Source organism: Nannospalax galili, unplaced genomic scaffold, assembly GCF_000622305.1.
Source record: "Nannospalax galili isolate Female #2095 unplaced genomic scaffold, S.galili_v1.0 scaffold267, whole genome shotgun sequence".
NCBI lineage: Eukaryota > Metazoa > Chordata > Mammalia > Rodentia > Spalacidae > Nannospalax > Nannospalax galili.
The window spans coordinates 765,340-783,599 of record NW_008357518.1 but is presented as its reverse complement, the minus strand read 5'-3'; the positions used below and the strand labels follow the sequence as shown (position 1 = coordinate 783,599).

General features: G+C 44.5%; 1 protein-coding gene across 1 annotated transcript in view; it reads right to left on the bottom strand.

The window, feature by feature from the left end:
• Col4a1 (collagen type IV alpha 1 chain) overlaps nt 1-18,260 on the bottom strand; it is a 148,839-nt gene that overhangs the window by 78,528 nt on the left and 52,051 nt on the right. Inside the window, exon 2 of the mRNA XM_008855193.3 lies at nt 10,802-10,861. Coding sequence (XP_008853415.1) covers nt 10,802-10,861 — 60 coding nt within the window. The remainder of the gene's footprint in view (nt 1-10,801; nt 10,862-18,260) is intronic.

The following is an 18,260-nucleotide window of genomic DNA, read 5'->3' as shown; positions in this document are numbered from 1 at the left end:
GAGCACTGGAAGCCAACATCCCCAGAATTGCAGTGACATTTCACACAGGACCCCCTGAAATAAGACCCCATCCAAGGAGCAATGTCAGGGGCCAGGGGAGTCTAGGCAGCACTTGGAAGCTGACACATGGCAGGAAAAGCAGTTAGCATCAGAACACTATGTGTTTGGGAAAATTAGGTCGGTGAATACAGGAAGTCAGCTGATCCTGGATGTTAGTTAAGGGATAATGATCCAAGAAGTGGGTGATAAAATCACAATGTTGACAGGAATTGGATGACCCTTCCAAAAAGCCCTCCCAAGAGCACCCAGCTTACATTTCCTCCACCAAAAGCTACAAGCCCCACCATCCATGCTGCTGTAATTGTCAGGACATTCTGACACCTCTCACTTTGGGTTCTGGAAGCTTCTGGTTGGTACCTTGGTCAACTTCAATCTCGGTATGTGAATAAAGGCGCTCAGCCGGGGTGTGGAGCTGGTTCATAGTCTATGAGTCTGCCCTGAGCTGAGCTGGCAAGCAAATTTTCCTCATGTTTATCACAGCTCTAAAAAAAACTGGCACAACTTCCATGTCGTGTGCCTTTTGGGTGTGTTAAACTTCCTAAGCTCATTTTGCATTTCGTATATCACCTTTCAGTCTGTCCAGCTGAGTGCTCTAGAAATTCACTGGTCAGAGTAACTTGTCTAGCTGCCTTGATGAAGGCCATTCATTGGGAGGTAGTAGAACTCACACCAGAGTCAAGAATTCATCCAACAAACAAAAAGCACTTGCAACTGAGCAAGCATGGGAAGCACGTAGTATGCTACACCTTGGCGGTTCAGCAGGTATAAATCCTGCAGCAAAAATGTGTATTTAACTTTAACTCTGACTTCCTAAACTTCTCTGTACTTGGGAACCTTCCCAACCCAAAGAGCATGATGCATCGACATGCTAGAAGCAGTCTGAGGACCACACGTAAGGAAACACTGAACTGGAAACCACTGCCTCTCTGGAATGTTCCACCAGGTTCAAAAATACTATTAATGTGGTTGGGGTAATGGCACACACCTTTAATGCCAACACTCAGGAGGCAGAGGCAGGCAAAGCTCTATGAGTTAAGAGTCCACTCTGGTCTATATATTGCATTCCAGGCTAGCCAGGGCTACATAGTGAGACCCTGTCTCAAAAATATCCAGAAATAAATAAATCAAAGGAACAACCCCAAAGATGCTCAGTGCACTAAACTCATGCCTATTAAGAAAGTCTTTTAATATTTTATATTAACATATTTTTTTTGATATAGGGTCTCCCTGTAGCCCCAGCTGGCCTGGAACTCACTTTATAGACCAGGCTGGCCTCAAACTCACAGAGATCCGCCTGCCTCTGCCTCCGGAGTGGTGGGTTCAAAGGCATGTGCCACCATGCCCAGCTAGTAAATAACATTTTTATGTACTTTGATATTTACATAGTGCATACCTTGAAACTAAGAAAATGGAATTTCTTTTAAAATATACTATGTTTTCAAATCCTCACTAAATGGAATCAGATACAGTATCCTCTCAGAACAAATATTTAATAAATTTATTATTCTTATGAATAATTTACTGCTAATTCACATCAGTTACCTGGCTCCAAGTTTCAAAGAATCTACACAAAAATATTTTTTATTGGCTACAGAAAAGAATGTACTTTCTAGAAAGAAATTAGCCACCTCTAACATTTAACAATATACTCAGTGTAGTTTAATGTACGGGAAATAAATTTATAATATCACACATAGACAATCTTTGTTCTTTTGTAATCTTTAAGGGTCTAAATCTGTTCTACTATACACAGACACAAGGAATAGCAAGAAATGAATTCGCTGATTCATATGTAAAGTATAACATATAAAACACAATATTCATTCATTTTATTTAATAATAAAATTATGACCAAAATTACTTCTACTATTAACCTTATATAAATTAAAAGGTCAATAGGGGCTGGGAAAGATGGCTCAGTGGTTAAGACCACCAACTGCTCTTGCAGAGGACCTGGGTTCAATTCCCAGCACCCACATGGTGGCTACACACTGTCCTTAACTCCAGTTCCAGGGGAATCCGAAGCCCACTTCTGATCTCCGCGACATTGTACGACACAGGTGCACTCACATACATGCAGGCAATACACTCATACACATAAAATACGAGTAATAAATAAAATATTAGGGGAAAAAATGGTCAATGAAATGGCCAGGCGTGGTGGTGCACCCTTTAATCCCAGCACTTGGGAGGCAGAGGCAGGCGGATCTTTGTGAGTTCAGGGCAGCTGGGGCTACAAGGAGACCCTATCTCAAAAAGACAAAAAAAAGGGGGGGGGGAGTCAATGAAATGAACATGCATATAAATGAAAGATTACTAAATTGTCAAAAAATATCAGTAAGATTCAGTCCTTGTTTCAGGAGTGGCTCACCTTAGAGCTAATGATGACTAAGAAAATACTCATGTTAGTGATGTAGAGAAAGCTGAATCCTTTCTCTCAAAAGCCATGTTAAAACCTAAGGCATTTTTAGTGATTATCACAACACAGCACAAAAATGACTAGAATGTGAGCCACTAGGCTCTCAGAATCACAGAATTTCCTGTTCTGAGACAGGAGGCATGGCTCAGTGCCTCTGGCCACTGCAGGACCACAGACAGGCAGTGTAACACAGCACTGGATTGGAAAGACTGGAAAATTCCACCTCTCTTATAATTGACTGTGATTAGATTCCTTGCTTTGTTCCTTCCTATGCTCATGTCTTTGACGCTGGACACAACCAGTGCTGACCAAAAGCAAACCCTACAGATAGAAGAAGCAAGCTCATCTCAGATCTAAAGGATCCTGCAGAGGGGAAACGGACAGCACATCTTCCACATGCGGCAGGGGAAGGTAGTGTCATGGTCTTGGACTTAGGTCCAGAGTGCATATGTGATAAGCTGCATTTGTTGCTAGGGGCAGCTGAGGAGTTGTGCCTAATAAGTAATGAATCCCTGGCTTTTAACAAGAGCTATGAATTTCCTCCAGTATTGCCTGGCCAGGGATTCCAACAAGAATGGGGGCGGGGCAGACTGATCCTCCTTGGGAGGGAGGCATGTCTCTACATCTCTTGGCACACCTAAAATTGTCCGTGTTGATGTGTAGAACAGGCCTTCCCTGAGAGTGACTGAATGTAAGTCCCCTCAACTTGTCTCTCAGAGGAGGGACCCAGGCAGAGGACCGAGCAGTGCTTGTCAAAACACAGTGATTCCCTGTGGTCTGCTCGCATCAGTAGGCTGAAAGTCCAGTTGAGTCTCCTGGGGAACAGGACCTGGAAGGCCTTCCCACCATGCCATGAAGAGTTATCAGGGATCCTCCAGGCCCCCTTCCTGCTGCTGCCCCTTTAGAGGAGATCAGAGGCAAGTGACCACAGCAGCATAGGTACCAAAGTTCCACTTTGGAGAAACAGGTTCTGGCTCATGACTTAAGGATGTTGTGGACCATGTGTTCAGCTAGGTGGATTCTAGGATTAAAAGTGCTCACCTACTTATCCTGTCACAGGAATGAAACTGACCAGTACTGATTCCTACTGGGATCTTGTTGCCCTTTTAGCAGCTGTAAGAGTGGGTTAGTTCAGTAGTTCTCCATCCATGGCAGTTCTATAACCCCTGAACGCCCACCCCAAGACACATTTAACCATATCTAGGGGAATCTCGGGCAGTGTGGTATTGAGTAAGTAGAGGTCAAAGAGGCTGCAAAACACCCCTCAATGCACACAGGCCTACACACATACACACACACACACACACACACACACACACACACACCACATACTCATCCCACTCAAAACATCAATAGTGACAAAGTCAAGAACCTGCATTAGTTGGTTTCTTCCATGGTAAAGTAAGTTTAACAGCAACACACGTAAAAAATGTGCTCAGCACGATGTGTGAGCCAATGTGGACATGTATGCCTCCTTCTCTTTCCCACTCTGACACACCTGAGCCCAGGTCTGGTGTCTGTGAGCAGCAGATGTGGTCTGTGTGAGGATGTGTGAAGGTTGGACAGAGGACCCGGGTGACTGTGTCAAACATCTATGGGAGATCCATGGCTGGTCAAGCCACAAGCCAGTCACCTATCACACATATATATGCTTGCCCCTAACGCTATACCTAATTCTTCCCAGACTTCCAGGCTGGAGACAGAATCACTTCTAGATTGGCTCTATCTCCAACCCTTTTAGATCAGATAATGTGTGCCTGTTAGAAAGGCTGCAGTGCTTGGACAGCAGTCCTGGGACCGTTTTCTGCAATGACACCATCACTGCCGTGCAGACCCAGCATATGGAGAGGGGCTGTGATGCACAGGCAGTATGATGAGTAACGGCAGGGTAATGTGCTTCCTCCCACATCTTTGGCAAGGGTCTAACAGCAGGGTTAAAGCATTCTATGAAGATATGCAATACCCATAAGGCTGTCGTGGTTCCCTGGAAATACTATGCGGCTTAATTTAAGACTCTGTGTTCCCAAGACTGTGGGAAGGTCCCTTCCAGGAATCACCATACAGAAAGCTTCAAGCTTTTTTCTGCTGGTGCTCATCAACTGGCCACAGGAAGTTTGCACTGATTAATGGAGATAAAGATCTCTCTCCAGGTATGTGTGACACCGTATTCTAGCCAACACCTGAGCAGGTCAGGTGCAGTGAACACGTGATGGCCTGAATCCTGCTTCATTCAGGAAGCAATCCCTTCAGGCTCCAGGGCACAGGTCACTCCCTTCTTAGACAGGGATAACGTTTCCCTTCTCTATTGTTCCTCTTGGAATCTGACCACTTTCAATTTATCTGTCAAAACAGCAACATCTCACCGACTGGTTCAATCCAGGTTCCTTCTTTGGACACTACAGGGTCAAAAATAGTGATCGTTTTGGATCACTGAGGACTACCATGGTCAAGTGACTAGAAAGACTTCTTGAACAAGCTCTGCTTCAGCAATGCATAAATGCCTAACTTCCAAACATGGGGCAGACTCCTGGGTCTGGACTGCCTCTCCTCCCACATCAGCTAGCTAAGGGAATCAGGTTATCAAACAAAAGCAGAGTTTATTAACTTGGCTGTTCTGAGTCGGCAAGTATCCAAACCCTCATCAGTTTAAGATGGCATTCCCACCAGAGGGTGACTCTGGAGGACACAAAGCCATTGTATGCAAGGCCAAATTGGTTACCTAATTTGAGTATATGAGCGGCCTTCCAGTCAAGTGGGAAAATAAACAATTCAGCCAGACTCTGAAAGCTGGTAAGAGTCTGCTGAGTTTCACTGCTAAACTTGCTGGCTGGTGTTACACTGATTGCGAGGTAAGCTCAGTCAATGATGGCCTATGCACTCAAATCTACAAGAACAGAAGGCATAATGTCCATTAATCCCATCTCCACAGAGAGGGGGACACAATCCAAAGCAATGTGACAATCTTCCCATAATCCACTTTCCACAGAGGGTACCCGTGGGCTGACAGCTACACTGTCAGTATCTCTCAAAGGAATATCAAAAATCAAGCTTTGGGTACAATGATCACCACCTTTCTCAATCTTCAACATCCTCTCCAACTTAGGTAGCTGTCGCCCTCTCTGAGCTAAGTTTTGTCCTCATCCTATCTATAAAGTAGAAATCAAAAATGAATTTCATTTGCAGATTTCATTAGAGAATAGCGAAAGAACTTCCATAGCAAAAGAACATCCATTTGTCATTCAGGAGCAGACTCATGACTTCAAGCACCACTTACATTGTGTGGTTCTAAGTCCTTTATTGGCCTGGACACTAGATTAGCATTTCCCAGACTTCAGTACTCTGAGAATGGGTAGAAGGTGGGAGCCAGGGGCTTTCCCTCACTGAGCACCAGCTTACCAAAAACTCCCTTGTTTGCCAGCTGAGATTGGGGTGAGAGGCATGAAATGACCCGAAAACCCAGTTAAGGAGAGCTCTGGGCCAGTCACCACTGAAGTGACCACGTCAACAGGACTGCCAAGACAATCAGCAGATGTTCAAATTTCCCTCACCAGTGGGAGGAAGGTGCTGGTGACCCACAGGGCCTTCAAGATGAGAAGGCACAGACAGAGCATGCCTGGGTGTGGAAAGATATTTTAACTTAAAATGATTCAGCCACTACATGTGACTTACTTTTTAAAAACTTATGGCTCATCAGTATTTTATTTTAAGAATCTTGTATGGAATAATGCAATAAAAAATAATTCTGAGCCAAGAGATTGCTCAGGGGTTAAAAGCACTTGCTGTTCTTCCAGAAAACCCAGCACCCACATGGCAGTTAACAACCACTTGAAACTCCAGTTCCAGGGGATCTGACACCCTCTTCTGGTCTCTGAGGGCACTGCATATAAGTAGTACACTTACATACATGCAGGCAAACACATTAGTGTAAAATAATAAGACAACGCAATTCCAACATGAGAAATAGAACAACACTAAGCCCCAACACTAAGGAGCAGGTTGGGTCAAGAAGCATGGTGGAGGTATTGGACTCTGCAACAGAGCTGCTGGACAGCGAGGGGCAGGGGATCCTGTAGATTCCATCCCCCAAGAGCGCTGGGGCATTCTAGAGCTTAAGAACAAGGTGGTCTCAAGAGGACGCTGGCCTGGCACTTCATCGGTAAGGTGAAAAAAGCTCAGTATTATGAACCAGCTTCCATCCCATCCTGTGCCTCCTGTGTCTAGAGAGAGCTGGTCTGTGACAGCCTCAACAAGCCTTCCTTGACCATGACTTTGAAAGGCAAAGCTCTGAGACCTGCTTTTCCTCAGAGTAGCAGTTGGTGACACTGGGTGCCACATGAGGCAGGTCCCTCTGAAGACCTTTCCGCCTCCACATGTAGGTATTAATTCTCCAGCTCAGACAGCTGCCAAAACTTCCCCAGGAAACCCGAACCCTGATACATTCACCATGTTAAATTTTATGGGTGTACTTTTAGTAAAAGATAAAGTGAACTGAGCTTTGAAAATGTATAAATTTTAGATGGGCATGGTGGTATACGCCTTTAATCCCAGCAATCTGGAGGCAGAGTGTGCTGGATAGTTTTAGTGTCAACCTGATACACATGGGTTGAGGGAACCTCAAGTGGGGAATTGCCTCCATAGGACTGGCCTGTGGCCATGTCTGTGGGGCATCTTCTTGATTGCTGAGTGATGTGGGAAGGCCCAGCCCACTGTGGATGGTGCCACCCCTGGGCAGGTGGGCCTGTGTTGCATAAGAAAGCAGGCTAAGCAGGGACCAGGGGAGCAGGACATTAAGCAGAGTTCCTCCATGGCCTGTACTCCAGCTCCTGCCTCCAGGTTCCTGACCTGAGTTCCTACTTTGGGCTCCCTGATGAACTGTGACCTGCGAGATATATGCCTAATAAACCCTTTCCTCCCCAAGTTGGTATTGGTCAGAGTATTCTGTCACAGTAATGAAGAGTCAACCAGGACACAGAGGCAGGCAGATCTCTGTGAGTTCGAGGCCAGCCTGGTCTCCATAGCAAATCAGGCCAGTTGTGGCTACAGGGAGACCCTGTCTCAAAAAGAACCCCCAAAAGTATAAATTTTATAGCTGGGCATGATGGCGCACACCTTTAGTCCCAGCACTTGGGAGGCAGAGGCAGGTGGATCTCTGTAACAGATCTCTGTGAGATAGAGGCTAGCCTGTTCTACATAGAGAGTTCCAAGCCAGCCAGGGTTACACAGTGAGACTTTGTCTTAAAAAAAAAAAAAAGTATAAATTTATAAGTGTGCAACACAGAATGGGATTCTTAGGGCTTCTGCAGCACCATAGGAAGGAAGGTGGAAACAGGCAAATGGGTATAACAGAATCAGCTTCCTGCAAGGTGAAATGCTAGCTCTCCTTGTCCCCTAAACCCCCTTGTAAGAGTTACAAAGGAAACAGTGATGCTGATTCCTGTTTGTTGGCACTTTCAAGGTTTGGCTTGAAAGTTTCAAGGATTTGTTAGTTACGAGTGTATACATATGTAATTCAAAGTAGATTTCTTTTCAGTTGTCCTCTGACAAATACTTGCCAGTCCTTCAAATTAATGTTTGAAAATGCACACTGCAACTGGCTAGGGCAGAAGGGGAGGAGAGAGAGCTTGGAGGTGGCCTGGGGTTGATGGAAAAGTGTCAAACTCCTGCACAAACCTCCAATACAGCAACTATCTAGGTAACGTCAGCCTTATCCTAAAGACAATACTGATATTACTTCAGCAAATAGCTGAACAAAAACAAAACAACTTCTTTGAAGTAGAATTCGGTAAATTTCACAGGTGTTCATCTGTGACCATATAAAACCCGCTGTAAACCCTGTTGACACAAGGTCATGAAAGACACCCTCCAACTTAAAAGCAAGGAGGGGCCCAAGCACATGGCGCCCTCTACAGGGCACAATCTGTCATGTTCCCCCATAGTGGAGACCCAAGGTTTCCTAAAGTCACACCTAGTTTCCTTGGAGACTCAAAGAGCATCCAGAAGCTGTTCAGCAGGTGCATAAAAACCAACCAGGAGTCCCACCTACAGCCAACGGAAACCGGCACAGCCTGCCAGCCACAGAAAGTAGCTTTACCCAAGTCAAGAAGCTAGAAAAGGGCCCCGGAGAAGGGAGAAGGGAAGAGGCCTTGGACGGGGATAGAAAGTATGGGGAAAACACTTAGGGTTTACAGGTTTAAGTGGGATGGGGGTAGGAAATGAGGAAACTAAGGATCTCTCTCTTTTTTTTTTGATTTTTTGGTCTTTTTGAAGCAGGCTCTTCCTGTAGCCCCAGCTGTCCTAGAACTCACTGTGTAGACCAAGCTGGTCTTGAACTCACAGAGATCTTCCTGCCTCTGCCTCCCAAGTGCTGGGACTACAGGCATGCGCCACCACGCCTACCAAAGGATCTCTCTTTTATAAAAGCTTTATGGAAACCTACAACTTTGTAAGCTAATTTAAAATTTTATTTTTTAAAAAGGGAGTTTGAATAGTGTTACCCTCAATGGGTAGACAACACTGCTCCCAAAAGACATAGATTATTAAATGAAAATCCCAGTGCCAGGTATGGGGTAGAGCCCTAGGAGTTGCTGGTCAGGAAGGCCCCAGAGGCCCCAGACAACATATGCTATTGCCATTGCTCCTGGTTGCCAGCCATAACTAGATGGTAACCCACATTGCTGGAGACACCACACACTTAGACTGCAGGACATACGGAAATCAAGCTAGAACTTGATTCTAACTGGGAAACTTCTTCCCTCCTGGGTAGCTTTCATAGTACTGGAAGGTCCTATCTAGGTAGGTAGGGGAGAAAAGTCATCAATAATCCTACCCAGTGAGGAACTCTGCATACCACAATACCAATATGCTAGGCAAGCTGTGCCCACTGGTGCAATAATGGCATGACTTAAGGAGGTAACCAAGTGCTTTCTGATTGGGTTTTAAGCCTGCTCCATTGGCGGGAATTCATGCTTGGGACTATAAACCTGGTCAGAGCCCATGGCTGTGGAAGTCATGGGCTTTAGGGGGTACCTACTACTGTTGTGTTGCTAAATGGATGCTATCAAATTGCCTTCTAAATATTTATGCTTATACCTATAGGTGAATGTTGCTCTCAATCTTGGCCAGAGAAGGTTTTTTTCTGTAGTGGGCAGCAGTCAAGGCAGAGACTGATAACTGGTCAGAGTGCTGAGAATAAGTGACTGTTGAGTGCTCAGCTCTAAGTGGGACATCTATATCACCACCACCACCCCCCAAGCCCTAGAATCAGGGAACACAGCAGAAGAGGGTATGGGAAAAATATAAGAGCCCAAGAATGGGGAGGTGTGCTGTGAGGTGCTGCCTTCCGGATACAACACGGCTGTTATACTCATGAACTCATAGCAGCTGTGGTTACCTGCATGAGACTTGCACAAGACTGGGCCTGTCACAGTCCAGCAGGAATGAGGGAGGGGCTCACAAGGCCTAGCTGGGAATCTATAGGTGGCTAAGTGGTGCTGGGGGGAGGGGTAGTCATTTTTCTTCAGGACTCAATGGGTTATAACTTTTTTAAAAAGAAAGGGAGATAGACAGCCTGGCCAGTCAAAAAATAAAATTTACCTTGCTACTTTTCTTTAAAAAAAAAGGGGGGGGGGAGGACATGGAGGCAGAGAGAGATGTGTTGGGGATCTAGGGGAGTGGAAGGAGAGAGCTGGGAGTGGGTACGATCAAGATAGATCATAAATTTTAAAGTAACAAACAGAGGGAAAAAAGGGGGAAAGAGAGAAAAGAAGTTACCTTTACCTAGGTCCATGATTCTTAAATGAGAAAGGCGAGCTTGCTCAGATAATCAACAGTTTAAATTTGAGAAACAACAAATACGCACCATTTTATGAATAAATCTAAACAAGCGGGTGAAAGGTGAAAGATTGTTTTGAAAAAGTATTAATTTGAATCAAAGGCCCTCAAATCATATAGAAACTTTTCTTTTTAGAAAAATAATAAATTTAGTTCTCATCCATCAATTCCAGAAATGATGGTTGGCTCAGAAGATATTCTGTCATTGCACTTGGCCCTATACAGTCAAAACAGGAAAAAACCCCAAACCCCTTCTTCCACACTTAGCACCACTGATTGTGATAATCCCTAGAGACCGGTTGTTATAATAGTATCATTCAGAATGGTGTGAATGTGGCTTTGTCTCCCTTGTGTTGCTCTGGGGACATTGCAAAGCAGTAAGAAGGTTTTACCCTGAGCTGCTGACTAGATGATTTCATGAGTTACAGTCTCATGATTTCTGGGGAGGGTGAGCACTTCACAAGGAATCTGACTTCACACATGTTCACTCACCTTTTGTCCCTTCACACCATGACAGTCACATTTTCCACAGCCGGAGCCACCACAATCACCCTGTAAGAAAGAAAAAGAAAAAAAATGTTTAAATAGGAGGTCACTTTCAAATTAAGGTCAATATTTGATTTAAAGGCTGGTGAGATGGCTCAGCAGTAAAGGTGTTTGCTGCCAAGCCTGACAACCTGAGTTCAATCCCTGGGATCCACATGGCACATGGTAGAAAGATAGAATGAACTCTTGCAAATTGTCCTCTGATCTCCACCCAGTTAACACACACACACACACACACACAAAATATAATCTTTAAAAAATATTTGAATTGGGCTGGAGAGTTGGTTTAATGGTTAAGAGCACTGGCTGCTTTTACAGAGGACCCGGGTTTGATTCCCAGCAGCTACATGGCAGTTAACAACTGTCCATAACTCCATTTCCAGGAAAATCTGATGCCCTCTTCTGACCTCTGCCAGCATTGCACAACACAGGTACACTTACAAATATGCAGTCAATACACTCATACATATAAAAATAATAAAATATTTTTTAAAATATTTGAATTGTTCTGACTTTAGCTTCTTTATCCAGTGATAAGACAAGTCCTGCCTGTCACCTGCAGGTGACTTATGGAGTGTCACACATGCCTACAGAGGAATCTTTCAGGTATAGAGGACACAGCCTTGCTTTGTCAATGAAGCATGTCAGTCTACCGGTTGTGCTTGGTCAATTTCTGTTGGACTTGAACACACCTAGGGATTATGTGAACCATGTTGCCAAATCAATAAAATGCCCTTCTCTCTGATACCCAAAGCCATAAGAAAGCAAGGTCTCCCTAAGATAGAACCCTTTTGATCCTTGTGTCTCCTGGACTTAGAAACAGGCAAAGAACTACAGAAAAAAATAAGTGAGTGAGTTGGTTTTTAAGCCTAAATCTTAAAGAACTGAGTTTCTAAATTCCATTAAAGCTTAGATGTTCATTTACAGAACACTCAACAACAAAAGGGATTTGTTGTTTACTACTAACATACGAACATGTGCTTTCAAATACAAGGGAATCCGAAAAGCAGCAGCACTGGAAAAGAGCTTTAACCTGTTCAAATGCCCCACAGGCAGGCAACAATCACCTCCCCCAAAGAGGAAGTTCAACATAAAAAGATTAAGACAAGGTTGAAATTAGAATTCAACCCCACTTGCATTATGTATGTAAAGCAGCCAACACAAAATAAGATAAACACAGGACAGAACAACACACTTTTGCAATGTCCCTGACAGAGTCCAAGTTTTAAACCAATATAGACAATTACAAAGAGGGAAAAAAATAAAGGGATATAGAGAGAACCATTTAGTCAGCTTTATTAGAGGCTCTGTCTCACATCTGAAATAAAATTTAGACCCATACTCTGCTTCAGGTGGTAGAAGTTTCTTGAAAATAAAATTCTGCTATTAATAGTACTTTGCTCATGTGAAGCCTATATTTTTAACAGCATACTCCAGGCTGCGTGAGTCACCATGGAGATGCTCTGTAGAAAACAACTCCATCTGGACACAATTATTTTATGAGTTAAATCTGAACAAGTGCCTCCAAGACAGTAAGTAAGCTGTTCTTAATTTTATATTTTAGAGACGGGAACAATTGACAAGGGTCCAAGCAAAGCCCAGCGGTCAGATCTGTTCCTCTCTCTGACTCACATTCAAGTCAGCCATCACAGTGTGTGCTCTCAACCCTCTTGACATTTCAAATTTCTCCATGTGCTCTGCCTGCTACAGAATGAGAGTTTCAGTGACCATCTGGGACATCCAGAGATGAGGCCAAAGTCCGTCTAAGCTGCCCAAGGATCATTCAAAGCACACAGAGAGGAACACTGAGAAACAGTAGACATGCCCTATTAACTGCTCCCACCTCTGACCACCTGGTCCCATGACATGTTGACTTAGTGTTCATCGGTTCTCAGAGTTCTTTACTTATGTCTCTTGGGATATCCTGGGTTTTTCAACCCCACCCCAGAGCTTAACACAGAGCCTGATTTAGGCTGTGTTTCATTAAACACTACATGGGTAGTTAAAGCCCACAGTAAGAAAGAATGGTACTAATTAACCAGTAGCATGTCACCCATGATTGGTTCTATTCTAGCTTCAGTGTCATTAATACACACGGAACTGGGCATCTTAGAACTGATGGAACAGAGCAGGTATTTGCTTCCTGTTGTTTAGCTGTTTGTTATGCTGTTCATTTCATCTGCATTAAGTGACAACTACAGGTATTATCCAGCAACAGTTGTGAAGACAACCCATAGTGCTAGTGTGCACAGTGCCACTGGGGGAGATGCTCCCAGAGGGACCTAGCAAAGCCTGTGTGGATGATCTAGGTCACTCAGGCAGCCAGGGGGCTGTGGACAAGCTAGGACACTGGAGCAGGCTGGCAAATGCTCATGTGAGCCACCAGCTAATACCCAGTCAATGACCAGGCAGGTTACTGCCCAGACCTGAAAAGCCCAGGAGGGGAGGCAACTGCCAAGTCCCTCTAGGATAGCAGGCCAGCCTCTTCACTGGGATACGCTGTTCCCCACAGCATCTGCTTTGGAGCAGGAGCAGACATTCACCCCCTCTCCTTAAATTCTGCTAAGTCTTATCCCTTCTTCACTGATGTCACCCAGTGAAAGGAAGAGACTCAGTGACCTGCAGAGTCCATGGGGGAAACAGCCAGTTACCCAGACTAAGTAGAAACTCAACAATAGCCTAAGCTAACTCAGATTTTCTACTTCAAGGTCAAAGGCAAAGGACTGAACCGAAAGATGGCTATGTGGTGCACCTAGGCTTTTCTGTCTAAAATCTTGCTACCATCTAGGAAGCTCAACCCATTCAATCTGAAGGAGGTTTTAGAAATCAGTTTCCCACAGTGGTTCTCATTGCCATCCTTGGAGTCTCTAAACTCAGGGACCCCCCCACCCCCAATCCAGGCAAGGATTCTAGGCCACGGTAGAGAAGGCCAGGGTCAAAAGACTTCTTGAGCTTATTCCACAGGAGTCCTGTATGGACAACTAGTGGGCAGCCTGGCCTGGACATACTGCAAGTCCTAAGAAATACCCAAGAGAACCTGAGGTCAGAAACAAAGAGCTAGATCTATGCCCACCCTCTTCCCCCAGCAGCCAGGACTCCATTACACAAGAATATTAAAATCCCAGACCAAACACATCTATAGCTTTTCACACACACAAACAAAAAAAAGGTTTGGGAGTGAGGGGTTAAGAGAGGGCCTCACTATGTAAACCAGGCTGGTCTGGACCTCTCAATTCTTCTGCCTCAGCCTCCCCAGTGCTGAGGTTACAGGCATATACCACCACTGCAGAAAAATATGTCTTGAAGACTATGACTTTTGTGTTATATTCTGGGTGGCCTTGCATCTTATTTAAAGGACTTTATTAAAAACAACCAAGTTTAGAACAAACACAAATCATGTAACCCATGTTTACTTTGCTAAGTAGCATCTAGTTTCCAATATCATTCTTCTGATCCTTAATAATTTCCATTCTATAGTGGTTTTTACTGGATTTCACCATGACACAAGGAGGTGTTACCCGCTGCAACTCCAGGCTAGAACAAATACAAATGATGCCCTGATGTCCCTTTTCAATCAGCTCTGATGTTCACTTCTGAAACAACTAATTAAAATAAAACCCTTTGTTCACGCAAGCTGAAAGCTTTATCTATGTATTGTAACCTACCATGCTTGAAAGGGGCCCATGACCCTATGGGTTACACAAATTTACAGTTCATGGGGGAACCTCATATGTTAAAGGCTGTGTCACAAACTTCATGACTTCCTGAGGAATTACAATTTACATCTGGGCTCCTCAGTAAGATACACACAGTTTGTGAGCCCAGCAGTGCCCCTTTGGCTCCAGATCTGAGGAACTTTACAAGGCCTGCTCATTCTTCCCCACGTCTGCAGTAAGTCGGGGCCACATCCACCAGCTCCTGGCCCATCTGTTTCAGATTCTAGAATGGGAGGAACTGGTACATTCTGTGAAGTGCATGCTCTTTTCCTCTCCTAGGGTCAATTAGATTAGCTAAGTCCTATTCTTTCTTCCCATGAGATACTCCACCCCATGGTCAAGACAAGAAGAAGTCTGTCAGGAAGGCTGCCCGCTTGGGATCTTGGAATGTGGCCACACAATCTCAAAGGACAGGTCATGTGGGTCTTGGTCTCTCTCACAGAAGTTGGCCAACCACAGACAAGAAAGAGTGGATAACCTAGCTTGACAGGGAAAAGAACGCCTAATCAGAAGCACTATTAGTTACACCTCTCAAAGTGTAGGAAAGTTGAATGAAAACCAAATCAATTGTGAACGTTTTCTTTGCCCCTTTCTCCTAGATGAACCACAGAGCCTAGAAGAATATGAAGTTGCCACAAGTGGAAGCTGAACTCAGTTGTGTTTGAAACAGAGAAGAGGAGGAGGACATGGAGGAGGGAGAGGAGGAGGAGGAAGAGGGAGATGGAGAAAGAGGAGGTGGGGAGGAAGCATATTAATTCTGAGTGTTCCCTGTAATGGTTTGAGTTTGAAATGTCTCACATTGGCTCTGGTGTTAGAACTCTTGGTGCTCAGTTGGTGGTGCTGTTTTGGTAGGATGTGGAGCTCTTAGGAGGTAGAGCCTTAGTGAAGGAAGTAGGTTGCTAGAACCAGCCTTGAGGTTTAACCACCCAGCTCCACTTCTTATCCTCTCTGTTCCAGTTCCACCAGGAAGTGAGGGGAGGAGACCTACCTACACACTCCTACCAACATGACTTCCCCAGCCATGATAAACTGTGTCCCTTCAAACTGTGAGCCCAAAATAAACCCTTCCTCCCTTAAGTTGCTTCTTGTAAAGTTTTTGGTCACAGTAAAAAAAAAAAAGTAACTAATACACCCCACCCCCTTAAGATACACACACACACACACACACACACACACACACACACACACAACTTCAATAGCAGAGACCAATTTGAAACAAAAACAAAAAACAATAGGAAAGGAGTGCAAAAGGTCCTACAAAATAATCCCTAAACCAAATACCTTTTCTACTCCTTGAGTGGCTCAGCAAACCTCTGGACAAGTTAAAATCATTCCTCTTAGTAGAACTTTCTTCCACTCCCCCATTAAGGTTTCCCAAAAGTGGAATCACTAGATTAATGGTATAAAGTGTGTTAGATTCTGAAAATACACAATGACTTCACTATGCACAGTGCTCTAGCCAAAGAAGGAAGGGGAGAGACTGAGGCCCATCACCCCCAGAGAAATGAAGGCTCTTCCTGGTTATCTCTCATCTAAATACGTCAGGAAGCCCTCTCAATATGACAGCAGGCTCCAAAAGGGAGGATGAGAGACTAGAAAAGGCTCACTCACTGTTGGAGCACCTTGTGCATGAGCCAGAGCACAGGCTAGCTGCCACACTACTGTGTAGGGGTGTGCACTATCATTCAGACCTGCTAATTACAACATGTACTACAGAGCCATGTTTGGAAGGAACACACAGGATAAGTCCTCATGTTTCTGATGGTCCCCCTGCTCCTCATGGAGATGAACCTTTCACACCCCTTCTTGAACAATTTTTATGTGTTTTGCATCCTTCCAAATAGGGACATGTGGAGCCCTGCCAAGTTCAAACAGCTTATCTTTCAGATTCCTTTTCACATTCCCTATGCTGTGCAGAATGTCAAAATAGTTTTGTGGGGGACATTGCTAGCCTGATGCACTTCCTGTCACAGCAATTCCTCAGGGGTCTTCAGAATAATTATCTACCCAATGGAAGAAATATACAAAGAGAGAAAAAAAAAAGAATTTCAAGGTTACTGGAGCAGAATCAAAAGCATTCATCAATGGGGAGATGTAAGCAGAGCCTTCATACACCAAGGGTATGGTCAAGGACTACAACCTTTTGGAAAGGGGCCATAAAATTTATCCTCAAAAAACTGTTCATAGAATTAGAAAATCAATAACTTAACAGAGATCACAATAAAGTCCCAATATTGCAGCACAAACAGTAATTGCTTAAAAGGTTGTATCTGAGCTGGATATGGTGGCACTGGCTGATAGAAACTGTTACTGGAGAGGCTAAGGCAGTAGACCCTCAAGTGTATTTAGCATGTGGGAGGCCACAGGTCCAACCCCCAGCACCACAGTAAGATCTTACATTTGCACAGCATTTTGAACTTCTAAGGATACTCTGGTAAGCTTTAAGGATGCATGACTCTCCCTGTAATCAAGGAACCCACACCCATCACATGCACCTTCACCTGTGTCTGTTTTATTATTGCATCGGTATCTTCTGTTTTAATCAGTTAAGTGGATATGATCCCAGAAATGTGAAAACCATTCTTTATCTTCATTCAATCAACAGGAGAATTTAGTTCACTAAAATCCCTTTCCTGCTTCATTCAATTAGGGAAGACAGATACCGAACAAGACTAAGACTCCGTAGACTGGCAAATTCTCTCTGCTGTAGTTTGAAAACAACTAAGTGCTGATAGATTCTTGGCAAAAATAAAATAAAAAATTAGCCAACCAACTGAATTTCTAATGTTCGGCCTCTCTCTCTCATTCTCTCTCCCTTCCCCATAGTATGACTAAGGCTTTTGCGTGTGCACTGCATGTTCCATCTGTTTCTCATTAGAGACTGAGTTGCAGAACCCATGTGGGGCTCCCACCAACACCACACTCTGTGGAAATGAGGGTGTTGGCTTGGCTTCGAGTACAACCAACATGTGACTACACTTCTTGTCCTATTTTCTCCCATCACACAATTTTGTTGACTCATTTTCATTGCTTTTCTTCCCTTTCTCCCACTGGACGGGGGTGGACATCAAATGTTCTTGGTGGGGAAGAGGTTGCCCCAGAGGAAAGGATAATGAAACCCAGAGCTTCACCTCCAACTCATTGGTCCTCCTCCAGCTGCAGACAGATGTGGCTATAATTAGTTGCCATGTGACCATGGCCATTGAATAGCTGCATATGTGATGAGTTGGTGGGCTCTGTGTATGTCCACTGGGACCTGTGGTGGAGATGACCTGTGGTGACACTTCCCATTAACTGTAAGTCACTGCCCAGGGACAGAGGAGTGGGCTCAGCAAATCCCTAATTTCAGAGGGAACTCTTCCCTCAGGATACACATATGCCTAGCTCCATATTCCCTTCATGCTGTTCTCACCAACTCAAAGGACAGAGTCACTCTCTCTCTTCCCCAATTCATCCCGTATCCACGGATCCCTCAAAGATCATCAATACACATCTAGACACAGAGGTGTCCCAGCTGTCCTTCAAAGAAGAGCAAATTCTGCCCAGCCAGGCATGACAAGAGACGGTGGACCATAATCCTCCACTTTTGGGAAGCTACGGGACTCCTTTGTTGAGATTAAGTGTGTGCACCTTCTCTAGCTGGGTCTCTCTCTCTCTCTCTCTCTCTCTCTCTCTCTCTCTCTCTCTCT